This window comes from Spinacia oleracea, chromosome 4, assembly GCF_020520425.1.
Source record: "Spinacia oleracea cultivar Varoflay chromosome 4, BTI_SOV_V1, whole genome shotgun sequence".
Taxonomy (NCBI): Eukaryota; Viridiplantae; Streptophyta; class Magnoliopsida; order Caryophyllales; family Amaranthaceae; genus Spinacia; species Spinacia oleracea.
In genome coordinates this window covers 21210883-21235783 of record NC_079490.1, presented here as the reverse complement: position 1 = coordinate 21235783, position 24901 = coordinate 21210883, and the positions used below count along the sequence as shown (strand labels likewise).

Genomic DNA, 24901 nt, shown 5'->3' with positions numbered 1-24901 from the left:
ATGTAATCAATTAAGTTATCATGATTAATTACACTAATAATGTAATCAATTAAGTAAACACAATTAACTTAGCCAAACTAAATTGTTAAATTTAAGAGGAAGAACATGTGGTAACGTTTATGTATAGTAGGACTGTAGGAGAGAGAGACTAAGAGGATCCTTATCGATGTGGAAACAAATGGAAAGAAGATAGAGATAGTTGTACGTGGGATATAAGAGAGACAGTGAGGTGTCAAAATGAGATAGTTAGAAACTGAGTAATAAAAATAGGGTATCAGCGGAGTACTACCTCCGTTTCGAAATAATATGGACACTTTGACTTTAGACACTATGTATTCAATTTGACTCTTATTTGTGATCTATGGGTAAGGAAAAATATAGTCGTGTATGGTCTTGTTTGATTCGTCTCGATATGTATTTTCGGAAAATCAACTTTTATAATTTTTACAAATACAAATTTAGAGATATTAGTGTCTAAACATTTACATTGGCAAGCGTAAAAAGGTAAACTGTCCCATTATTTCGAAACAAAGGGAGTATAAACTAAGGCAATATATTCATTTTTCACATACATATTTCTTTATACGCATATAACGTCCTTATACATAAGTTATCCATCCTGGAGTATTTGTGAAACATAAGCAGTAACTAAAGTGAATTCTGAAAAGAACACCTTCGATTACTGCACAGAACCGCCTAGATTACCAAAAACGCATAATCCGTGCAATGATAAATACTCTGGTTATTTTATTACTGTGAAGGAACCCAACCATAAATAATTTTTACAGAGAAATATATGTTCCGGCTAAAAATTCCTTCCTGTTATCATTCCTAGTGGTAAGAATCGGTAAATATCTAATGAATAATCTATCTAAGGGTTAGCAAACTACAAAAAATATGGAGGACAACTCATGTCTCTTATGTACAAGCCCCTTCAAAGAAAGATAAACTAGAAATATATATACTCTATGTTGGTACAAGCGCTAATATCTGGGTCTTGATTCTTCCCATGCACATTTGTATCTCCCTGTAAATCGAGAGGTTTTTAGGGCAGCATGGATGCAAACTTGTGGCGGCGTTATCTAAAATCTGTGCGACCTCTGCAGGAGGATATTGTCTCTCAGTGCAAGTCTGCAAGTTGATAGAAGATGGTCAGTGATGTACCAGAAAGAAAGAAAAAAATGTATCATATACATCAACTTACAACATGCCGTAATTGTAAGGCAAAAGAATTTGGCCAAAGGAAAAGGAAAAACTACACCGAATAATTGATGTCTAGTTAACAAAATTAAATCCAGATAGTGATCCTTTCAAGGATTGAAATTCATAATAGCATCGATCCTTTATAAAAGGATTTAGGTCAAGATTTATGAGAGTCAAAAGTACCCCTGCAGGCTGCAGCCATAGCAGTCGTTCTTGGGGCCTCTCCAGTATTCAAATAGGAACAAATATTTTATTGACAGTGATTTTCGCTAGATCATTGAGGCTAATTGAAGAGCAACAGAAGTGTGCAATCAGCAGTGCATAATATCCTGGCATGTCATCCTTGGTCAATCCCATTGCAGATTTGCAGCAGGTAACATTTCTAACAAATACAAGAGACAATACAATCTAGACAACTTGAATTCCGCCAGAGTACAGAAAAAGACCAGGAAACCGGTCACACAAAAAGATATGTCGATGCATCGGAGAAAAGAAAAAAACAGTTAAATATGAGCCAGATAGATAGTAACAACTAACAAGTTCATGCAAGACATGAAAATAATTGGTGAGTAGAACCATGCGCAACTTTGGAGGTATGCTTCCTAATCACGAAAAAGTCAAATTAATGTAAGACAAAAGTCAAAAGTCAATCAGAGATGTTCCATTTAGAACACCCGGTAAGACAACCAATTGTAGAACAATCATGATCTAAACAAAAACATCACTTTCATGATTGTTAAAATAATACCTGTATCATTAGCAAAGTAGCAACACATGATGTAATAAGATCAGAAAGATCATCTGACCCAGAATCACCAACTGATTGCACAGTAACTGCATCACATGACAGTGGGGGATCTGAAGCGCAGGAAGTAAGTGGGTTCTGATGAGGCAAACTTCCCCGAATTGAAGACGTTATTATAGGCGTTCTGCAATTAGCTGCGCGTGTTTTTCCTCTGGCATCCAAAGCCTCACTAATTCTTCCAAATGCATCTTCACCTTCTTTCATAATAGACATCGCCTGGAATAGTAATCAAAAGTATTTGAATAATTGCTAGTCACCATAACAATATGCAAGTTGATCTTTGACACAATGATAATTAACATGTTCATGTCAGGTTGCTTAACTACAACCTCCCTATAGGATCCTTATTATCCAATTATTATACCCTAATATTGAACTATAATTGTAGTAAATGTCAAGGTTAAGGTCCTCAACTACTTGGTGCCACGGATCATAGGCATTGCATGGAACATAAATACTCGTAAAAAACAAAAATATGAACTTCTAGAAATAGCCTCACGAGTTAACGATAGCATTACAAAGTTTAAGATACCCACTAATCAGAGTATTAAAAATTACTCTGACTATTATGACATCAACAATAAGTGAAATATATAATATGTTGCAGAGGCACATTAACCTTGAACAACAAAACAAAACAAAGATAATACAGCATGTCTGCTAACAAAACTTCTTTCAGAATAAGACATCATAGAGTTCATACAAATCTCTTTGTTACTGAAACGAACACTTCACAAGGATATCTTTGTTACTAAAACAATCAAATGCTCATGTACGTTTTCTTCCTCTATCAAACAAGTATTCCCTCTGTCCCAGAATAGTCTTCACACTTTCCCTTTTATGTGTCCCAGAATACGGTTACACTTCCAGTTTAGATCGACTCCACCAATATTTTAAGACCTTTCTCTTCTGAATACTAAAAAGTCAGGTCCACAAACTCTCTCATTCAATAAAAAAAAGTACGGAATACCCCACTAGGCCACTACCTTACAACTCGCACCACTACACCAGATCCATCGCCAATCAGACTCCAAATCTCCTACCACATCTACTTTCTCAGTAATATAGCAATTGATAACATAAAAAACCACTTAAAACTAAAACTTTATGCAGTGAGTGTAAACAACTTTCTAGAACGGGGGAGTAATAAAGAATAAATTCACCCTGTTCTCTCTGAAAACTTCTTATTTGTGTCAATTAGTCAAGCTTAAACCCCAACAAAGATGGGATATATTCCGGATTGATGTTTCTCCTATTGCAAGTAATGAAAAATAATGTTAAAACAATAAAGAGTACTATCAATGCAATTACACAAGAGAAACACACGGGGAAAATTTCACTATAAATTTGTACACAAATTCAAAAGTCTCTCTCTCTCGAGTCCAGAAGCATTATCCTGACTTCAAGTGTAGTTCAGCGTATGAGAAATCAAGTACAAAAAAGAGAAGTTTTGATGAGTAAATTTCTAATAAATCTAAGTGTATCTTCTTATCTTATTCTCTCTCATTATCCTTAGATCTTATCTTGTTGTTCTAATGCCTCTAGACAAGAACAAAATTGGATCACACAGAAAGCAACAGTGATTATTGTTATGGGGCCATGAAAGAAGAGCACCTTTAGGTTCTTTCAATCCCTAACTAGCTACCAGAATCCTTTCTCTTAACATCCAAAGAAACAATCAAATGGGAATCTTTATCATTTATTCTTAGACTGTAATCTAAGAAAAAAATGTAACCACAAAAAAGGTAAGGTGTCATTCACCAATCTCAGGCCCTTTTCTTACCTTCATAGCTGTATTAACCATTTTTTGCGCCTTATCTCTAGATCCTTCAACAATTTCAGCTACATTGGATGCAGTTTCTTGACAACTGAACCCAGAAATATTCAAAGAATGCATGGTTCCATTTAAACCAACTGTATCTGTTATGGGATGAGGGAAAGAAGGAAAATTTTCTGGACATCTTCTCTGCTGATCAAATACCTGTAAAAGAAAATAATAAGCCATATTAATTTGGTCCAAATAAAGAGATTTTTAAAACAGGCAGTTGACCAAAATTTCCGAAAATCATGAACATTCTGTCGTATACATCCATGATTGAAATCACTAAATCCCAAATTACACCATAACATAGTTATTTGTTTATTTTAATATTGTTTTCCATGTGAAGCACCTGCGGTTTGATTCCTAAAGGTAAATTCAACCAAATAGTAAGATGAGAGAAAGATAACAGCTTCAAAAGTCGCAGTAAGAAAGTTGAGCGACTCGAATCACATTGCCTGTGTACAACGGTAAAAAGAAAATGACTCGAAGTGGGTAGAAAAGAATAATTCTATAGTGTGCGACTGTGACTGTGTGTGTGTGTTACCTTACATGATATGAATTACCATAAATGTTGCATAAAACTGAAAGGAAAATGTGATTCACTTCAACATCTAAAGGAACCATAATAAAGAAACTACAAAAAAAAATCCTGTTGCATAACAAAAACTCAACTTATTTCGAAAATATTTTGTATCGAGTGCTAAAGATCCAGCAGCAACTAGAGCTCAGAATCAAATCCATTAGGTAGTGTTACGCGGAACGGGTACGCAGGCGCAATTCACTACTTAATTATGTTAAATTAGCCGAAAAGCTGTTCCGTTCCAATACACGTGTTCCCAATATGCAATTTGCGGGGGGAACCAGTAGGTAACAGTGTCCATTACTATAGTTCATTGGAAATTTTGATTTGATGGTCTATCTGCATATGAATCTTCTCTAAACAAAAAGGCAACATGATCAAGAGCCTGAGGGCCTGAACAGTTATATCCTCTTATAAACTTCTAACAATTAGCTTGAGTTAGTGAAATATCCACTAGACCACTAATTTCATGCAATGAGGAATTCAGTAGAAAGCATACCTTTCTATCTATACCCCCAGTCAACCCCGGAAAATCTCTCATATGACCTTCCTGCCGGTGCAGTTGAGCCATATTGCAAGATTTATTTTGGGCTGCTGAAGTTGTCTTGAAACTTCCATTGCCTAATACCTTAGCACATGAACTCAGACATGCTGGCTTAACCTGCAAAAGTACAATTTCCCAACAATTCAGGATATAAGTCCAAATTACCACTTTAGGCTGTAGAGAGTGTCAATAACCCTCCTGCTTTCATCATCTCTATTTTCACCTCCATTGGTGCGTATTGAACCCAATGCCTTCAATAAGGGTCCTGCCCAAGGCAAGGTTGGGGAATAAAACTCGCACACCCTTAGACCACTGACTACAAAATAATTGTTCCGAATTGTTTCAAAATCTTTAATGCAATTATCATTTGTTCATAATAAGTGATACGAATTAAATAGTTCCTCAAAAAATAACCCCATTGTTGGTCTCCATTAACATAATAGAATATTAACTCTATTAGCCAATATTTTATTTCTCCATGGAACTAGGCAAATGGGATATCATATCCATAGTTCCATACTCTCAAATAAATAAAAGATAACCAAACTCCATCTATTAATGGGGGCATCCAATCACCCTTGAGTGTAAATATATCTTTAAGAACCACCGCCATGATTCTGTCACCAACTACTGAAGACCAAACCAACCCCACTTCCCGACCCTCCGTTCACCCTACTATATCAAACCATAGGAAAAAAAAAGTGTGGTATTGCAAACACAGTATCGGAGTTAGGTGACGCTTCACAGTGATCTATTCCCCTTCATTTCGGAAATGCCCCACAAATATATCGTCTCCCACGAATCAAGATCAGTGGAAAACACCACCTACTATATCAAACCATAGGAAAAAAAATATCACATTGTGGTCACAAAGTAAAGTGTGGTATTGCAAACACGGTATTGGTGTTAGGTGACGCTTCACGGTGCTCTATTCCCCTACATTACGGAAATTTAAGAGTTTTGGAATATAAAGTTCGCATTATACTTGAGAACATACTTTTAACAATCTTATCTTATACTTTGTCATTTGTAAGAATCTATATTAGCTAACTTGTTATATGTGAATTCAACAGTATCGAAACAGCATATAGTTAACAATTATAATAACAACTGACATGTTAATTAAATGATCTAACAGAAGTGACAGAGTGATTTAACATACAAGTATGGGATTAGCTTGTCTAGGAACACAAGTCAAGAATCCTTCGCAAAATGGTTTTACATAAGATAACCTCCTACATTTAACTACACGAGTCAAACCTAGATCTGAAAAGCCCCTTTCTTCATAATCTCAACTATTTGCCAAAAACATCTAGCAAAACTCTATTTCCTTGCATTATTCATATGCACTAAAGCCACTAATGCTCTATGAATCCAAAGATCCAATATTACAGTGCCATTAAACCATTTGATCAATCCCTCCCCTTAATTTAATAAGATACAAGCCAAGTTAAGCCCGAAGATCTGAGCGACAATGAATTGTGCATAAAGCACCACTACCCCAAGCTCAAACTAACTCGTCTTATTATCACCTCTAGCCTAGACCAAACTAAAAAACATTAGTGTAAGAAAGACAACCCACAATCATTTTTCTTTTACATCTCCTAAATTTCCTTGTAGAGCCATTAATTGTGTCTCTTTACAAACAAATGAAACTCAATCAAGAGACCAAACGGTGATATTTTTCTTAAAAGAGCAGAAGAGTTGCAAAATTACCTTCATATCGGCTGCAATTGATGGGCTGAATGAAGGGACTCTTATATGATGACCAGAATTCTTATTGTGATCTTCTAGACCGGAAATAATTGCTCCCTTGATTTTTGGAACTTGTACGTACCGGTAATCAAATAGCATATTCCGCCTCTTCAAATCTTCCGGCATGTTCTCCAACAGGTTCAAAGGCATGCAATCAATATCCTGTCACGGTAATTAAAAAAATGGAAATTACTACCCTGCACAAGATATGAAGCAGGTGCAAAACCATTCATGGCATGTATATTATCCAAGGTCTTTCAATATAATACTCTCTCCATCACTGAAAAAATGTCCTTTACATAGAAGTATTAAAGCTGAATAGTAAGAAATTCAATTTCTGAAAACAAGTTATTCTTTGAAATAGTCACTTAAATAAAGGGTTAAGACTTAAGAGTAGTAAGGAATATTCACAAATGTACTGTCACTATTACAGGTAACAGACATTCTTTCTGGAATGACCTAAATAGAAACAGTATCATCTTTGGAGCTTCAGGAAGAATGTCCTATTAATTTTTTAAATAGTCAAAATTAGTAAGGGCGTCGTATTGACAGACTAGCCATGACTTCACTTGGCCGAACATAGTAAGTCCCAATTTTATTTAGAAAAATATGACTAATTTTTCATTATGCACAGAAGCTTCTAATCACAACATCGTGAGATAACTACAAAAAACTTGTTTCAAGACCATCATCCCCTCTTCAGGATGGTTTATTTCTAGTTTCAACCAGGAGCAGAGGCACCAGAAGGGTTGTTGCCAATCCAGCATTTTTTTTCTTTACCCAAACTAAACCCCCCACTAAGGAGCATACTCATAAAAGTAACAAAAGCTTGGCATAGGAGAAAAATCAATTTTCTTTTTTCATTTTAATTTCAGTTCTTCTCCCTGACAGTTACCATTTCCCCTCCTAGTAAGAAACCTTGCAATTACAAAGTACCGCTTTACATCCCTCTTTAAAAGCAAATTGCAAGATTATAGTGTTTAGATGACAGCATAACGCATTCATATCTCCAGTGCATTAATCTGTAGGTCTGATTTCCCCATGACAATGTTCCTAAAGTATGACCTTATTAGGCATTAACAACTTGAGCTAGAGACATCAAGACATATCAGCAAGCAAGAAAAACTGCCAGTGAAAACCAAAATACCATGACGAGTTCAACCCCGAGATCTGGATGATGAAACTGGACCATGCAGTTGTCACGATCAACTGTCAAGACACTGCCATTATGACATTCTCTTGTTTTTGGATGAATAGCAACTACTTTTTGTCCAACGTATAGTGGACAAGCTAAGTCTGTCGGAAGTCCTTCTCCATGCCCAGCTCGAAGGTTAGCATATTGAGTCCTAACAGATTCACGATATTGCTGGAGTTTCTTCCTCTCTTCCCGTAGAAAACGCGCAGAGAATCTCCGAGGTTTACCAAGAGAACTGCAATCAAACATGTTTCAGTCAAACTTTACAACCAAAAAAGATTAAAAAAAAAATCACAATTAAGATAAAGAAAGCTTTGTACTTTCTAATAACGCCCAATTCAAAACGAGTAAGTCTTGGAATATGTCCCAGTCCAACATGATCAAGGTACTCCACAAACTCCCTCTTAGCAAACCAAGGATAGTCAATGGCACTGTAAAACCACTCATACACACACCATCTGCGTACTTCATGCCAGGAGAGACAATGCAAAAGTCTTCCCTGCAATTTAAGTTGTACAAATAGAGAATAAGCATATGCTTTATAAGTGAGAAGACACAAGAATCCTGAGAAGCTATTGTCAGAAATGAGTAAACTGACCTTCACATCCTGCAAGCTATCTTGGGGTACAGATGATCGATCACTAGAACAACCACTGGGATCATAATTTCTGTCCTTTTGAAGGACTGTTCTGTCTTGCTTGCGCCTACGTTTCCTTCTAGAAGGGTTAACAACCTGGCTATCGCAGTGAACTTGTCCACTAGATACTGCAACTTCCGTATCTCCTGCATGTGAGTCATTGCTAGAAGACACGTCTGGAGCCCTAAGCAATGATGTACATTTTTTGGAAAAGACAGATATATGTCCAGTACTATCTCCAGACTTCACCTCCTCAGCCATGCTCTATAAAACAAGAAATTAGCAGTTAGAAAATTTAAGGTAAAACAATTCATTAGAAATAAGTATAAACATGCTACAGAAAATATCACAGATAACCCCTATTCCTGGGGTAAATTTCTTAAAAGCATGCCTCACCAAGTAGCAAATTTCAATACCAATAAGGAAAAGGCAATCCATCTGAACAAACAGGTCAAGAATCATTGAGAACAGACTTAAGTCGAAAAACCAATACAAAGTCAAATAGTCAATAAATACGAAATCCATTTTACAGAATTTATGCTACTTGGAGTTTGCAATGACCAACTGAAAAACGCCATCAGAAGAAATTGAAAGACATGATCCCTATTTCTTTTTCCTGAGTAAAAAAGTTAATGCTGAAGCAACATATTTTGTCCCGATATAGCTTTTCACCTTAATTCATATCAGTGTATCACTATATAGTAGTCAGTGTGGTGTGGTTAAGGTAGGAAGCCTATTGATAACCAGGACAGAGCTCGTGCTGATTTAACAACTATAGGTCGACTGCTCAAGTCATCTTCTGATTCTTTAAAATCATAGCCCAGAGATAAGTAACTGCAGAAATGCACACCCCAACTGTTGGACAGAAGGAAACTAGAAGACAAGAAGAATACCCAATACGAATTCTCCAAAGTATCAAGAAGATTTAGAAACCTATGTATTTCACTCCACGCTGATTATTTCTACCTTGCTTAGTGCCCATATTAATTGTTTACCAGCAGGTTCAAGAGATACAATATCCTATGAATCGTGCACTGGAAGACTGCCAACAGTGAAGCTGAAAAATACATGACCTACGCAGTCTAATCATGGTCACGTCCCCTTGACAACAATGTAGTGCCAACTGAAGGGAGCACATCTAATAAATATGTAATACGAGGAGATGAAAAGAAAAGGATTGTTGTCTGAAGTCAAGGTATGCCAGCTTACCTCTGCTCTTCCTGATCACAGTATAATACTAAGTTAACATGATAAAATTATAAGATAAAACCAAATCAACTTAAAATAACTACAGGTCTGCTCTTCCTGATCACAGTATAATACTAAGATAACATGATAAAATTATAAGATAAAACCAAATCAACTTAAAATAACTACAGGTGAGGGAGATGTTTTCATTATGCTGAAGTCAAAGTGGGAATACAGGCATACAGAACAAAGACACAGATCAAACTAAACTAACTAGGTGAGAAAACCACATATATTTCTAACATCACAGAGGAATCAAGGAATTCACACAAGTGCCAAAAAATGTCACTATGATAACATAATTTAAAAATAATAAATTTCCTACCTCATCTTTTGTGGCCTTTTTAGAATAATCATCTGGAAATTCAGCCTTCGGAACCTGTGAGTCAACCGAGATATTTAAGGTTCAAAAGCCAATTAGAAGAACAGAAAGAAAAAGGGGAAAAAAGCAGCCAGGTCATTACCTTTAAAGCTTGGGACACTCGTTTCTTCTTGGACTCCCCATTGGCCTTCTCGTCACTAAATTCAACATCAGGACGAACAACACTATTGACTATAGTGTCACGACCAATTATGGACTCTCTAGCATCCTCAACTGCAGAGACGGTGGTAAAATCTGATCAGTGATAAAGCCCCATGTACAGCCTTACAGAGCTTTAAAAAATATCAACAAGTTTGTCAGAAAGTAAACACCCATGCTCTATAAACTGGAAGAGTTTTCTTGCATATAAATTTTATAAACTACATATCACCAAAAATACCAAAGAGGCACTCAGTGAACAATGGCCTAAACCAGAAAGGAAAGAGTACAGCCATGACAGCAACGTTGACAAAGCAATGGAATTGCCATCTTGGAGACATTACAAATTCACAACCACTGTCATGACATGAATCGACCAATTGGAAATCTTTGATTTTGATATTACAATACAAACACTTTTCTTTTATAATCGCAACAACTAGACTTTTGCACAATTCATATACTCCAAACTAACTTTGACCATATTTTTTACGTAGTTACAAGGCAGGGCCTTAGTCTCAATGTATATTTTCAAACTTTTATAATTTTTACTAATAGCATATGAAAGATATTGTTGGTCAAAATTTTTATCACTTTCAGTTACGTTTTTTATGAGGTTTAACCTTCTAAGCCTTTATAAAGACCCACATATGAAAAAATAAAAATATCATTCACAGCTTATAAAAAGGCTATAATCGATGCCCTATAAAGGCTATAATCGATGTTGTGAAAAAGTTTAGAAGTTCAGATTCTAAGTACTAACGAGAACTACAAAAAGATCATTGACTAACAGCTTATATCTTCTTTCATGCCCTAAATAAAAAATTCACTAAGATAATACAAGAAACCTCTAAATAAATAAATAAAGAACAGCACAATAATAAACACATATTTTGTTTGGTATAATGGAGTAGAAAGTAGATGTGTCAAATTTGGTTAAATCTACAGAGTACATTTTTACAAAAACAAATGCTCGGAGACACAGATCAATAAGAAAGGTTAATGATCTTAACTGCTTAGATGAAACACAATTCAAGGCTCAATATAGATTTTGAGAAAGAAATATTAAATATAGGTAAAACAATACGATAACGCTATCTAAATCGCATACAATAAGATACGCCAACCAAATGTAATCTACAGTTACAGAGTTTAAAAAAACAGAAAGCCTTGGAAAAAATACAAATGACAGCACCAGTCCTAGTATGAAGTAGCAGGAAATGAGAAAACCTACGACAATATTCCAGAAACAGTGCTAAAGTATTGATGAGATGGAAGAAATAGGAAGAGGACAGCGCTGCATCTGAGTACACAAATCATAATATCAGGATTCAACAGAAAAGGGAAAAGTAATTCTACCAGGTACTGCAGCAAGATCCATCATTGAGGACATTTCAGCTAAAGTCTGCAGCGCATCACAAGCTGCAAGTTCATCTGTCAAACAACAGAACCGCATTAAGGAAAACAAAGCTACTACAATTTCATAGAAATGCAGTTAAAAGTCTGAGCACACTTACACAAACATACCACCACAAAATCGACAATAACTTTCACATAACTTACGTTATACCTAGTATGTAATACAGCAATACAGCATACAAGAAAGAAAGAAAACCCAAGTGCTTTTAGGGTGCCAACGTAAAAAGGTTAGGTTTGAATCAAAGATCGGTGTTTCGAAATGTTCCACGTCAATGTTTCCCTATATTTGCAGTTCTAATTTTTACATAAAAAAAGGACATATTGAAAATGCGTGGTTCATGGTTTTAAAATTATAAAATTACAAAATAGCCTTTTAAAATGTTTTGGGATTTAAATCATTTTTCTTTAAAATACTCCATCTGGTTTTTTCCCTTGCTTTTACTGACTTACTGTAGATTTGCAGACCAAGGCAAGTAAGAAAAAAGCAGGTGGTGTAAAAATAAAGGTGGTTAAATTAAGAGGGGGTAGAAAGTGGATGTCATGTGTGTAAGAAAAAGATGGATAAACTGTTAGGTAAGGGGTAAGATGGTAAAAGGTGTTCACCAAAATTGCAATAAAATGGAAGTGGGTTGAACAAAAAACTATATATACAGAACGGAAAGTGGGTAGAGCAAGGAAAATCAGAGGTAATAATTCTTTTGCTAGTTCTGGTTAAACAGTTCATTGGCAGTGACCATGAACTATTTTACACGATAGTTTTGATGTTAGTGTTCCTCAGAAGAGGTCGTATTATTTTGAACAAAAAGGATGATAGTATATTTAAGGCCATTTTTTACAAAAACAGTTAATGTTTCAGATAAATGAGCATGTACAAAAGGCAGAAAGACTGCTAATTTAGGCCATATTATCCGTAACGACCTGAGAAAGCACACAAAGGTATGTTGCCTTGAGCCTGATTCCAAGCAATGCTGGCAGGTATTAGGTACTACTTACTGCAGTCTCGGCACCAATAAGCATTAAGTTCGAACTCAAGATACTACCTTCAGGTATCATACACCCAAATATATGTAAAAGCGCAAGACACACTGAGTAACAAAAGTTCCTCAAATCAGGGGCACTTGGAGTGAGGCAGAGCTGCACGCATCATGGACTAACGGCATTAAGTTTGCTAAAGTTCTTATACATCATTTCACAACATATGCTCTACTATGAAACTCAAAGTTGCTATTACATTACAAATTATTTTTCTTCTGCTTCAATTAATAAATAAACTTTGTCAAATCAAAGAGGGAAATATACGAGGAACCAAAGGACTAGATTTTGGTTAAGACGGTTGTTTTGATGCATTGAGTCGTGCCTACTGCTCAGGCAAACCTGGGGCATATGTTTTATTACTAAGCATATACCACTCTTACCAAAAGGGAAAGGAAAAAAAATGAGGTTGGTCCATATCCTCACACCACCGGCAACAGGGCAGAGGTAGGAGAAAGAGATCTTAGTTTTAAAAGGCGTGAGGCGCACTAAGGCACAGAAATCCCTGGAGCCTAGGCGCAAGGCGCACAAATTTGTTAACTTTTTCTGGTCCTTATTTTCTAAAAGAAAAAAAAAACAAAATAATATTACTTGTTGTCACAAAGGGGTAAAATAGTAATTACAGTACAATCAAAAGCCTTTTTGAGGGTAAAAACCAAATAAAAAGGGGGCAAAGGAAGGTTCAAGTAACTTTTTAGTCACTCGCTATTCATTTAAATTCTCAAAAGAAGTGTGCCACTCCTTGCATAAAACAATTTACTTCAAAATAAAAATAAAGGAGGATTTGCATGACTGTCGCTGAAAGAGACAAGGAAAAAATGGAAAAATTTAGGGTTTTCTCTCCCCCTCTTTTCAATATAGTAAATCCTAACTGTTAGGGAACCATTAAAGTCAAGTGGTTTTGGCTTTTTTATAAAAAAATATTATTACTTGTCAATAATTGGAGGCTGCGCCTTTGAGCCTGAGAAAAGGGCGCAAAGGCACGCGCCTTTTGGAGGGTGCCTAGCCTGTCATGGCTGGGCTCCAGGACCTGAACCTGTAGCCTAGGCGCACCCAAGGCACGCTTTTTAAAACTAAGAAAAGATGCCTGCTATTTGCTATGTTTCTATCCTACTACAAAATTATAGACTCAATACGACTACCCTAAATACCAAGTAAAAGCAATTTCAACCAGATTACCACCGACTGTTTCAGATTATGCTAATTTTTATGAAGGGCACTAAGAAGCTCAACATTGCAATTTGAAACAAACATAAAAAGTCCATCAATTCAATTACAACAGCATGGGGGCGGAAACAGGGTATATACCACACTTACTGGAAGGGACAGCAACAAAAACAAAGCTGGTCTCACATCACCTGCCAACAGAGCAGAGGTGGGAGAAAGAGACGCTAAAGGGTGCTCGCATATTGGCTATTCTACTTTCTAAGGTATAGATCCCGGCGCAGACTGCAGACTCAATATGTGTATCCAATTTACCAAGTAAAAGCAATCTCAACTAGATTATCTCCAACTGTTACCAATTATGCTAATTAATAAACAAGCTCATTATTGCACTTTAAAACATATAAAAATAAGTCAACCATATTCATCAGTCAGCATGGAGAAAATAATAGAGCACACGTTGCTCTTGACATATATGTCGACTTAGGTTGCATATTTGGAGACCATTAGATAGAAAACCAACTTTTTAGCGCAACTGAGGTCTGGTGGGTACTTGATGTTTCAGCCACCATTTTTAGGAAAATGTAAATACCTTATACTAGCTTGAGTAGGAACAAGGGGTGTAAGGTACTTTTATGGTTAAAATATGTTGGATATCACATCTTATAACTGTTATAAGGCTTGAGAGAAAAGATAGGACATTTTACAATCAATGTTAAGCAGAGTTTGTTTCGGGCACAAAGTTAGCATCTCTCTGAGCTCATGTTCAATGACCAAGGGGTTTTACGTAGAGGTGTAGAATATCTTTTTTAAGATTACAGATTGCAGACTTGAACACAGTTCCTTTTGCTTTCTCAATTACTGGAGTGTAGCTGGTCCTTCCTCTGTCATTTCTACTTTTTACATTAACAAAAATTTCTGCATCCCCACTAATCAAAAGAAGCATTGTGTTCTCTATCCGAGCTTAAAAGAAGGAAAACAAAGGGAGAAATATAAACCAAGAAATTCAAGAGCATATTTACCTTCACATGTCAGTTGCTTGCTTCTCTTCCTTTGGCCCTCAAAACTTGATCTGCAAACTTTGACACTTTTCCCATCAGAACCATTTCTTCTTGGCCCTTTGTCAGCATAGTTGTAAGCTTCTCTAATATTATCAAACAGTGTAGCTTCGGAGTTCTGAACTTCCTCTTTTTTTCCTTTCTTTCCTTTCTTCCCTTTCTTATATTCAATTAGAGCTGATTTACCTGTATCCATATCCCTGGCCCAGTTATCATTTTTGGTCCCATTGTAGCCCAAACTACCTTCCTTAGGTTCTTCATCTGCTGCAAATCCACCATTCCTGGCCTTCAGCACAGGAAATTGTGAGATCTAGGACGCGAAAATAAAACAAACATCATCACATATCAAGCAAGAACCGGAAAGGTATGTTTAGAAACCTCTAAATCCATTGGCCAACAACTTACCACCTCTTCTCTAGCTGATACTTGAGTCCTTAAATGTTCATTTTTTCTGTCTGTTATTTGTGAACCATGAGGGGAGTTCGGGTTGCACCATGCTTCTTTCAACCTCAAATCTCTATGTGGAACCCCACTGTCATCTGCATTCCTCGCTGATACTCGAGACTTCTTATTTGGATGAATGTCTAAGCATGAAACAGGTACACGTGGTGTCCTTTTTCTTACAGGAAAGTGAAGCTGGATACCTGAAGGTTTGAGTAAGATCATCATGAAGCTCAATGATACTTGGCTATAATGTAAACCTATAAAACCCAATCAAAACCTCAAAAATATGTCACATCAGAAAGAGATTATTGCAAGAGGACAATTACCATCACCGCGATTTTTTAATAACGATAGGCATCCATCAATTGAGCCAACAGACTGACGCTTAGAATCATCTCTGGAAGAGCCCAGAAGACCCTTTGCTTTAGGATTTTTCTGAATCTTTCGAACCATTACCTCGGGCACCTCACTCTCTTTTTCACTGCCACTTCCTTCCTGCCAATATGAAATAAACATAATGATCACACATGAAAGACTGCATAGTACCAAAGGAAAAAAATACTTATAAACGCGTATCATAACCACAATAAATCAATTACATAAACAACAGACAACAGGAGATAATATTATCTAAAATGAGAAAATATCAAAACTACACGTCTATTCAGACAAATATGAGTATGAAGCTAGTCAAACAACTTGACTGGTCACATAAAAAAATAAGAGATACATCCCCTCCACTGATTTCCCCAAGCATAATTAAATTTTCAGTAACTAAATTTGATACTTCTGTCTGGAAGATATACACACCACACATCTCAATGCAGATAAATAGTCATCGTTCAGGTAAATAAAGAGATGAGACTTTCCTAATATTCCATGACCTTGGAATAGGATTCGGTTAAAGCTGGGTGAAAAAAATTCACAGAGTAATCAAAAGATAAGATCTTACCTGAACATTATAATGATCAGTCATCATAGCTATGAGTCCGACCACAGAAGCTGTGCCCTCTGGAAGAGACAAGTATGCCTAAAGAACAAGAGCACGCAGAATTTCATAAGTAAACATTCCAACAATCAAAGTGTGTCTACAACAACATGAATCTAAAGAATTAAAGCAAGCGGGGCCCAGAGAATCAGAGAAATATTTAAATGAAAGCAAAAGCCAAGAGTAACAATTCATTCTTCATAATTATGTCTCTTTCCTGCTTGTGTAACTATTGCCTGCAGATATTTTCTTTTCACTACTTTAACAGTCTAAATAGATAACCAGAAAAAAAGAAAAAAAAAGCACTCCACTACATCAACCCCATAAACATATTTGTCCACTAACATTCATCAAGTATTCAGCTTTAAACTCATATGCCTTGCCATCCATTTCATATGAACTAACAACACCCAGGATTGATATTCAAGACTTAGGCATTAACATGAACATGTATGCTTTACGGAAAAAAATCCAAATTCATGGACATTAACATGAACATGATCTTCTATTACGGGAAAAAATCCAAATTCATGGAAAATGACAAATTCTGACCCTAGGACATATAGAGATACGACAGGAATTGCAACCAAGTCCATGTAGCACGGCTTTCACAGCTGGAACATATTTTCATCTCCAACCCATATTATCAACGTTGCAAAAGTAAGAAACTCGTTTTTAAATGCACACAAACAAAAATCACACCCCAAAAGAACCTCTAAATGGATTGACAAACACATATTTCCTCCGTTTTAATTTATATGACACACTTCATTTTGGCACAAGAATTAAGGAGCGGTGAAAGAGAAAGTCTAAAGAAAACAATGCTCTAACTTATACCTACCCAAAGTACCCACTTCCATAAAGTAATGTGGGGTGAATAAGGGTAGAATTGGAATCGCATCTTACAAAACATTCCAAAAAGAGAAACGTGTCAACTAAACAAAACATCCCAAAAAGGACATGTGTCAAATAAAAACAAACCCAGAGGAAGTAGTTCGTATAGGTTAACTCAAATTTGAAAAACTCAAGGAGCTTTGTGTACAGTAACACAAACGATATAACAATATTAGACAATATCGAAAATAATTAGTTGCTGTGAGTGAGTTCTCAAAATGTTAAACCATTCCTAACTTTCAAATGCTAGCTAGCATGGATTTTCTGTTGATGGTTTGACTGTGTTCCAAACTTCAATTTGACCTAAGGCATACAAAAAAATCTCAAAGTTCTACCACTTCACTAGGTAAGTATGTGCTTTAGCCATGACTTAATCCCAAGTAAGAGAAACCTAAGGTGCATCGTTTCCTCCCTTATGACTTATCACATGCTATAAAATGCTATATCATTCACTATAATAATTATTTATCAGTATAAGCATTGATTTTGCATGTTGCTAGCTCTTTATCCCAAGAGACAGCCACTTTCTCCATTTATTTTCCTTCACAGCAAATAAGACATAAATTGTCAGATCTTATAAAAAGAATGAATTGAAAACACTATGTTTCCTTATTGTATTTACACATTTCTCTCCCCTGAAGTTACTCTTGCAAAGTTGCAACAGTATAAACTAGGGCGTCGTAGATGTTATGAACAAATGATCAAACAGCACACACTCCATCTTCAAAGAGATCAATCATTCCAATTCTCAGCAGTCTATCAGAAGAGGTGGACAGCATAACAGAGCAAACTATTCACCAACCAAATCATGTATCTTCTTTCTTTTTTTTGGGGGGGGTAACAAGTGAACTATTTTATGACTATGTTCGAAGGGGAAAAAAATTGAAAATTGCATATCAGTTGAGTAATGCAACAAACTTATTCATCACTAACACTAGGTTCGACATTCAAAGATTTAAGCATGCTTCTTACTCGATTCATATTGTAAAGTGCTTCAACCATTTCTGTAGATCTAGAGCGCACAACAACAGCAACCTGAAACTCACCAGGAGCAACAAAGAAATGAGTATTAAGAAAAAAAGGTGTGGTACATAAGAGTTACTGGGGTGGAGGATGAGGGAGGGAGGAGATCATCCAATATCACAACTCTGGAAACAGCAACTCCAAATAACCAAAAGGGGGCAGATAGATGTAGCTTTTTTATTTGGTAAATTTATAACAAATAATTAGCCTAAGAGCCCGATATGGATGTATGCACAACATTGGTTATGGATGCATCCCAACAAGTCTACAAGAAGGTACCAAATAACAATCTAAAAGTATAGTTCTGGACTTCTGGTTCCTTCAAAAAGTATCTTACCTTCTTCCAGTCTTGGCCATGCTTCCTATAAGCATCATAAAAGCGTTCAATCTCGTGTCTACTCCATTGAGGTCCGAGCATATCAGATAACTTCCGTTTCTAATGAAGAAGGTAAGAAATTGCCAAGTCAAACCTCTTAAATTTTCCAATTCAAATTCATACCAATAGGCGTATGCAAATCCAGAAATAAGAACTTCAATAAGAAACACAAATTACAAGATCTGCAAACAATCCCTTAGATTGCTATTCGGTGATTAAAAAAATTAAAAGAAAAAAAAAGGACAACCAGTGACCATATCAAAAGCCAAGAGAAAAAAGTACTTCATATTGATAGACATAAGATTTCAGAATCCTCGGCTCTTGGTAAGAAAACAAGGGCAGTACAGCAGCTTTATCTCATAAAAACAGGTATAAAAGGACATCACTTCCTCACTAGCATTCTATGCTCTAAACACAAACAGAAATGAAAAACCAGCAGATCAAATTAGCATGCCATACAATAAACTTCAGTGCTATAGACTGATAGAATCAGCAAATCAGAAAGAACTGTTGATGCCTCGTTTTACATGCCAGTTGTACGTCCAACCACTACAGAACACAAACACTTATCTAGGTTGCGAAAGACCAAACTAAAAGCTGTGAACAAGTAAAATGATCATTTGATAGTTGAATGGTGGTAACAATAATGAGCTTGCATGTAATTTTGTAAAGAGTTTACTTGTCAAATTACAAATTACATGGCTATTGTAACTATTATACCCTAGTATGTACCTCAACGTATGAGACAACACCTTATGGGGATGCATCAAACACCAGAAAATCAGAAGCAAAACACAGCACTTGTGAAATTGTAACTATGCAGAATGACCGTGATCATGATAATGAAATACACAATGGAAAACTAGGATCATACATTTCTCAGATAACCAAATCATGATAATGAACCTTAGAACCCGACCTGCAAACTATAATCAAATCCTAAACCATTATCAGACGGGGGCTTCCAAATCAATAACCGTTATTTTTTAATAGTACAAATCACATTGCATAACCGTAAATAAATTGACTTTTAAGTGAGACCAAATTATTCATTTATGACCCGCTTTTATTCAGTTAAGCTCCAATTCTATTCATTTAAGCTCAAAATATATTCATTAAGCTCAAAATTTATTCATTTAAGCTCAAATTGTATTCATTTAATTCTTCCTAGTCATTCTTTTTTTCCTTTCCGTCTCTTTTTTTCCTTTTTTAGCTATTTAATTACGAAAATACCATGTTATTTGCACTATTCACAAATAACGGTTATTGATTTTCAATTTCCCATTATTCGCAACAGTCATAATAGACTATTCGACTAAAAAATATTCAAAGATCAAAAATAAAACTCCATTTGCAGCACAAGAGGTAAACTAACAACAAGAATAAAAACAAGTAAACAACTCACTAAATATCAAACTTGTGTCGTAAATAATCAAAATTAAAAGAAATAAAAATCGCACCTTTTGCTTGGATTTATCATCTTTGCTTGGAGATGAATCACTAGCAGAAGTGATTCCTCGATTTACACTTTTCAACTTCTTTGCTGGCGCCATCTTCTATACAAAAAAAACAATTAATCGGATAGCTCGAAATTTTAAAGATCAACAAAAAAAAAATTAAAATAAATACTAAAATGCCTAATAATAATAGCAAAGATAATAAGCCCAGAATTTGAATTATCAAGATCCAGTTTTCAGAAAAATAAATACAAAATAAAATTCAAGAACCTTCAAAGTACAATAAAAAAAATAAAAAATAAAAAGCTCCAAAATTACAAAATGCGGACTTTAATATAAATTCATAAAACCAAATTCTGGTTTATCCAAAATGAGGAGAACATAATCAACAAATTCAAGCTTCCAGTGAGAAAAGAAAATCGAAAACAAACGTAAATTCAAACTCGGGGAATCTTAAAGAAAATAAAAGGAAAAAAACAAAACAAATTTCAAAAAAGGGGGAAAATTTAAAGTGAGAAAATCAACAATGTAAAACCCTAGAAAAAGCTGGAGAGATCAAAAGGAAGAAGCGCCATTGAATTAGACAAGCAGTTACATTACCTTAATTCAAATTATTGAATTGAAGAAACCAAAATTGGGGTTTGAAGATTGTGGAGGAAGCGTAAGAGTGAAGGAGGAGAGAGAAAACGGCGGAGGAGAGAGAAAGAGGAAGACGACGAAGACTCAAAAAAAGAGAAGAGAGTGAAAGATGGGGGCCGTTGCCGCGAAAAACTTAAATGTCATGGGATTTTTTCCCTTTTTTTTTGTTTAAATTAGCTTGCTTTGTTTTGACAATTCTTATATGAGGAACCTTTTTTTTTTTGGAAAAACAGAACAAATACCTACGACCTTGCCGCTATTTCAACCCCATGGTCCTCATCGACATTATTTCTATTACGCTTGTTATATATTGTATATAAGCAAACATATTACAAACTAGATTACAAACTAGATTAGATCTATTTAGAATATTTCTAACTACCATATGAATTTTTTGTGGAGCATTATTTGGCTTTTACAAAGCTATAATGAGATTCCCATATTCCATTTTGACTTTTATATTTCGAGCACATGATAGTGTAGCAAAGAGGTGGTTGAGCATCGCTAAAGCTTCAGTTTGAAGTGGGGCGACGGCCCATATCCGTTTTGAGCCTTGTAGAATGGTTGCACCATCAATCTTGATTACCCAAGCTATATATTGAGGCCTTTAAAGAAGCTTCACCCTCTTGCCTTGGTTTCTTCCAAGCCCCATCCATATGAACCGTGTATGTCTTATCATTTGTCCATACCCCTATTTTCCACTACATATTCTGTTGTTAAGGCTCAATATTAGAATTGGTTTGTGGATTTGAAACTTACCCCATGTCTTCCACCATCTTTTAACACTAACTTCTTTCACCTCCAAGATCTTTTGTAGGAAGGGTTTCTCCATTCTAAAGATGGCATTATTGATTTATTTCTTGTTATCCATATGGTCCACAATGTTGAGACAAATTCTAACACTCTGTTTTCATTTTGCTTATCCTGATTCATGAGTAAAGATAGAAAATTATTAACCCAATCACTACACGTTGTTGTAGTATGGGATGATATTCATAACAATGAGGCTTTTCCAAATATGAGTTGCAATGTTGCAATCTTTGAACAAATGTTCTGCACTTCCACAGAATTGCAATGAAAAACATACTGTAATGTAACACCCTAATAATTCATTACCTTTATTAAACATTTTTCAACTTAAAATAAATGAATTACTAAATTATTACCGCCACTGCGATAACGGTTAAGGCTAGTACCATAATTACGCAGCGGAATTAACTAACTTTCAAAACAATAAATAATAGGTAATGATCTTACTACAAGTTGGAACCATAACGACCCACCAAAATACTTTAAATCAAAATCCATTACTAAATTGAAACGTTATAGTCTAGACTAAATAAAATAAATAGATTTTTAAACATTGCAAGAGAAAATCATCGCTCAAACGTTTCCCCATGCTAGATAACTTCTTCTGCAAGTTATCTCTACAAACCTGTTAATTGAAAATCTACTCCCCGGCAGCGCAATTGCAATGATGGATCATCATAGGGTCATTAAGGCGAAGAGCATGATCAAAAAGACATGTAGCACGAAGTCAGCGAAAGCTGAGTACGAACAAGCTAGAAAGAAATCCTATATCTAACATGCTTCATTCCAACGATAAGTTAGATCACATGTGAAAACCAGCTAAGTAAACAATTAATCATGAAGACACGATGATATGTTCATATTTTATAGTGTTTTTACCCCCGTCCCTTAGTACTTTTTGATCTCAAATGAGCTCTTCGGAGCGATTTTTAGTACTAATGTGCTCCTTGTAGTGTGTTTGTAGTTTCAGGTTCATCATTGTAGGAATTAGCATATTTTTGTGCATTTCCTACTCATTTGGGAGCACAAACATTAAGTTGGAAAAGTTTTGAAGCAAAGCGAATAACGAAAGAAGTAGAAAATTGACTATAGTCCACTATTTTAATCATAACTAAAGTTCTACAACTCTAAATGAAGTAATTCTAATTGGGTTGGATTCTAGACTTCAATAGCTTTCCAACAAGTGGTCACTCGCCTAATTCCGACGAATAACGAAGGAGATATGGCGTTTTGAAGATTGAGGATCGTGCAGTTTCGACACGCGCCCGATCGGGCGGGCTTCGCCCGATCCGGATCGGGCGGTCATTCTGAGCGCTGTTCTAGGCATTTCGCAACCGCCCGATCGGGCGGAATTTCGCCCGATCGTGCCGAATATCGAGCAGTTCGCCCGATCGGGCAAAGCGCCGCCCGATCGGGCGACGCCAACCCCAAATGTTTTTTTGCGTTTTTTCTTTCCGGTTTTTTGCTTGTATTTTGGGCAAACTATAAATACTAGCCCTTTTATTTTTAGTAGACATCTTATTTTCTAGGATTAGACCCTGAGTTTATTTTCTCTTAATCTAGTTTTCTCTCAAATTTGTTCCAAGCACTTATTTTTAGTTTCAATCAAAGCTCCAATTTTTAGTTCATCCTTTTGTTCTACATTTAGGTATTGCTTTCTATTTTGCTTTATTAATTACTTTTGATCATGTTTTCCATTATGTTGATTACTTTGTTATTTGTTATTATGCTTGAGTAATTTGTTTTCTAGGGTTTGGGGATCCTTGAATAATATGAAGGGACATTGAATAATTGTGATTGTTGGCATTGTAATTAATTCCTATTGATTGGTTTATTTCACTATACAATTAGATTTAAGCAGGTTTAATTGTGGTAGTTATGCAATATCAAATTAAGATTCGAGAGATGCAATTTGATGTTTAGGCTTGTGTCAATAGGTGGAATTAGAGTTAATACGTAGCGAGAGCCCGTTAATTCTAAGTCTATGATTAGTATCGACTTGAGAGAGCATGCTAGTCTAATTGATTACTTTGTTGATTATCGCGATTGTTTATTGTCCTGGATTGTTATTTGTTGGTGAACCTACACCCTAGATTTCTTAGTATATTGATTCTTATTCGTTTAATTACCGTTGTAGTTTTAGCAAACCATCAAACCAACTCTTGTTCCCAATAGTCTAGTCTGATTGATTAATAGTAGAAAGAACACTGTTTCCCTGTGGATTCGATCCTGACTTCCCTTGCTACCTAGCTAGTGGACTTAGGTTATTTTTGATTAGGTGATACGACTTTAGCCTGTCAAATTTTGGTGCCGTTGCCGGGGAAACGGTTTAATTTTCTGCTATTAATTTTATGATCTAGATTATTTTCTTGAGTCTCTTAGAACTTCCAGTTCTTTGAGACCATGTGTATATTTTATTTTCTTTAGTTTATTTTTTTTTAATTTTTTTTTCAACTTTTATTATTTTATATTATATTTTTTTTTCCCTGAAAAAATGGATTATTATTCTTTCCCTCAATTCGTAAATGAGCATTTTTGGGTGTATTTCGATAGGCTAAATGATTTTATTGGTTACCACAATTTTAATCTTTGGGATTCTTGTGGTTTTGCTTATGGTGGTTTAAATGAGTATACAAGGAATGTGATAGAAAGTAGATTTAATAGTGATTTTCGAGCCTTGTCTTTGGATGATATGTGGGATTACTATATGTGGTTTGCAAGGATTTGTATGAGCGTGAAATGGCCATTCATGTTACATGTGCTAATCCAAATTATGAGCATAATCTACATGTTTCTACCCCCTCTCCCTTGAATGCTTGTTATAATGAGGTGCATTCTAATGTTTATGATAATCATGTCTATTCTAATGATTTATCTAACCCTTTGATGGATATCAATGCTTTGCCTCATCATTCCACAGTTGCTTCTCCCGTGTATTATTGTGAACCCTTGCCCAATCCTGTTCAACCCGAATCAGAAAGTAGAGATAGCTTTTTAGAGGAATTAGGAAGATTAAACTCTGAGATTGAGATTCAGTGTACTAGATCTCAAGAGGCTACTAATGAGATTATTAAAGCTAGTAAGGCAACTCTTGAGAGATTTAGAAAAATTCAAGAAATTATTGAAAATAATGATTCGAGTTGTGTTGGGGATGGGGGTCAACTGAGTGAACCCATAGGCAACCAAGAGTGGGAGGAACTTATAACAGAGGTTGAGGATGAGTTGGAGGATGATGATGTGACTGTTAGATCAATGGATGAAGGATTTGATGAAACTGAAAAGCCATAT

General features: G+C 35.6%; 1 protein-coding gene across 5 annotated transcripts; it reads right to left on the bottom strand.

The window, feature by feature from the left end:
- Nucleotides 1–722: 722 nt before the first annotated feature.
- LOC110790688 (protein ALWAYS EARLY 2) lies at nt 723–20973 on the bottom strand. 5 transcript variants are annotated; one of them, XM_021995461.2, is made up of 19 exons: nt 20765–20973; nt 20168–20260; nt 18669–18767; nt 18281–18343; nt 16379–16456; nt 15753–15921; nt 15388–15626; nt 14947–15292; nt 11669–11743; nt 10254–10384; nt 10115–10168; nt 8503–8805; nt 8225–8403; nt 7857–8139; nt 6671–6871; nt 4910–5071; nt 3792–3989; nt 1952–2224; nt 723–1131 (listed from the first exon to the last, which is right to left on the bottom strand). In XM_021995461.2, exons 2-19 carry the CDS (start codon nt 20258–20260, stop codon nt 967–969), a joined length of 3111 nt encoding a protein of 1036 aa, XP_021851153.2. In that variant the 5' UTR covers nt 20765–20973; the 3' UTR covers nt 723–966. The 5 variants fall into 5 exon arrangements, with proteins under 5 accessions (XP_021851153.2, XP_021851155.2, XP_021851154.2 ...); XM_021995463.2 differs by having other exon boundaries at nt 14947–15268; nt 20168–20263; nt 20765–20968; XM_021995462.2 differs by having other exon boundaries at nt 15391–15626; nt 20168–20263; nt 20765–20968.
- Between the last annotated feature and the right edge of the window lie 3928 nt (nt 20974–24901).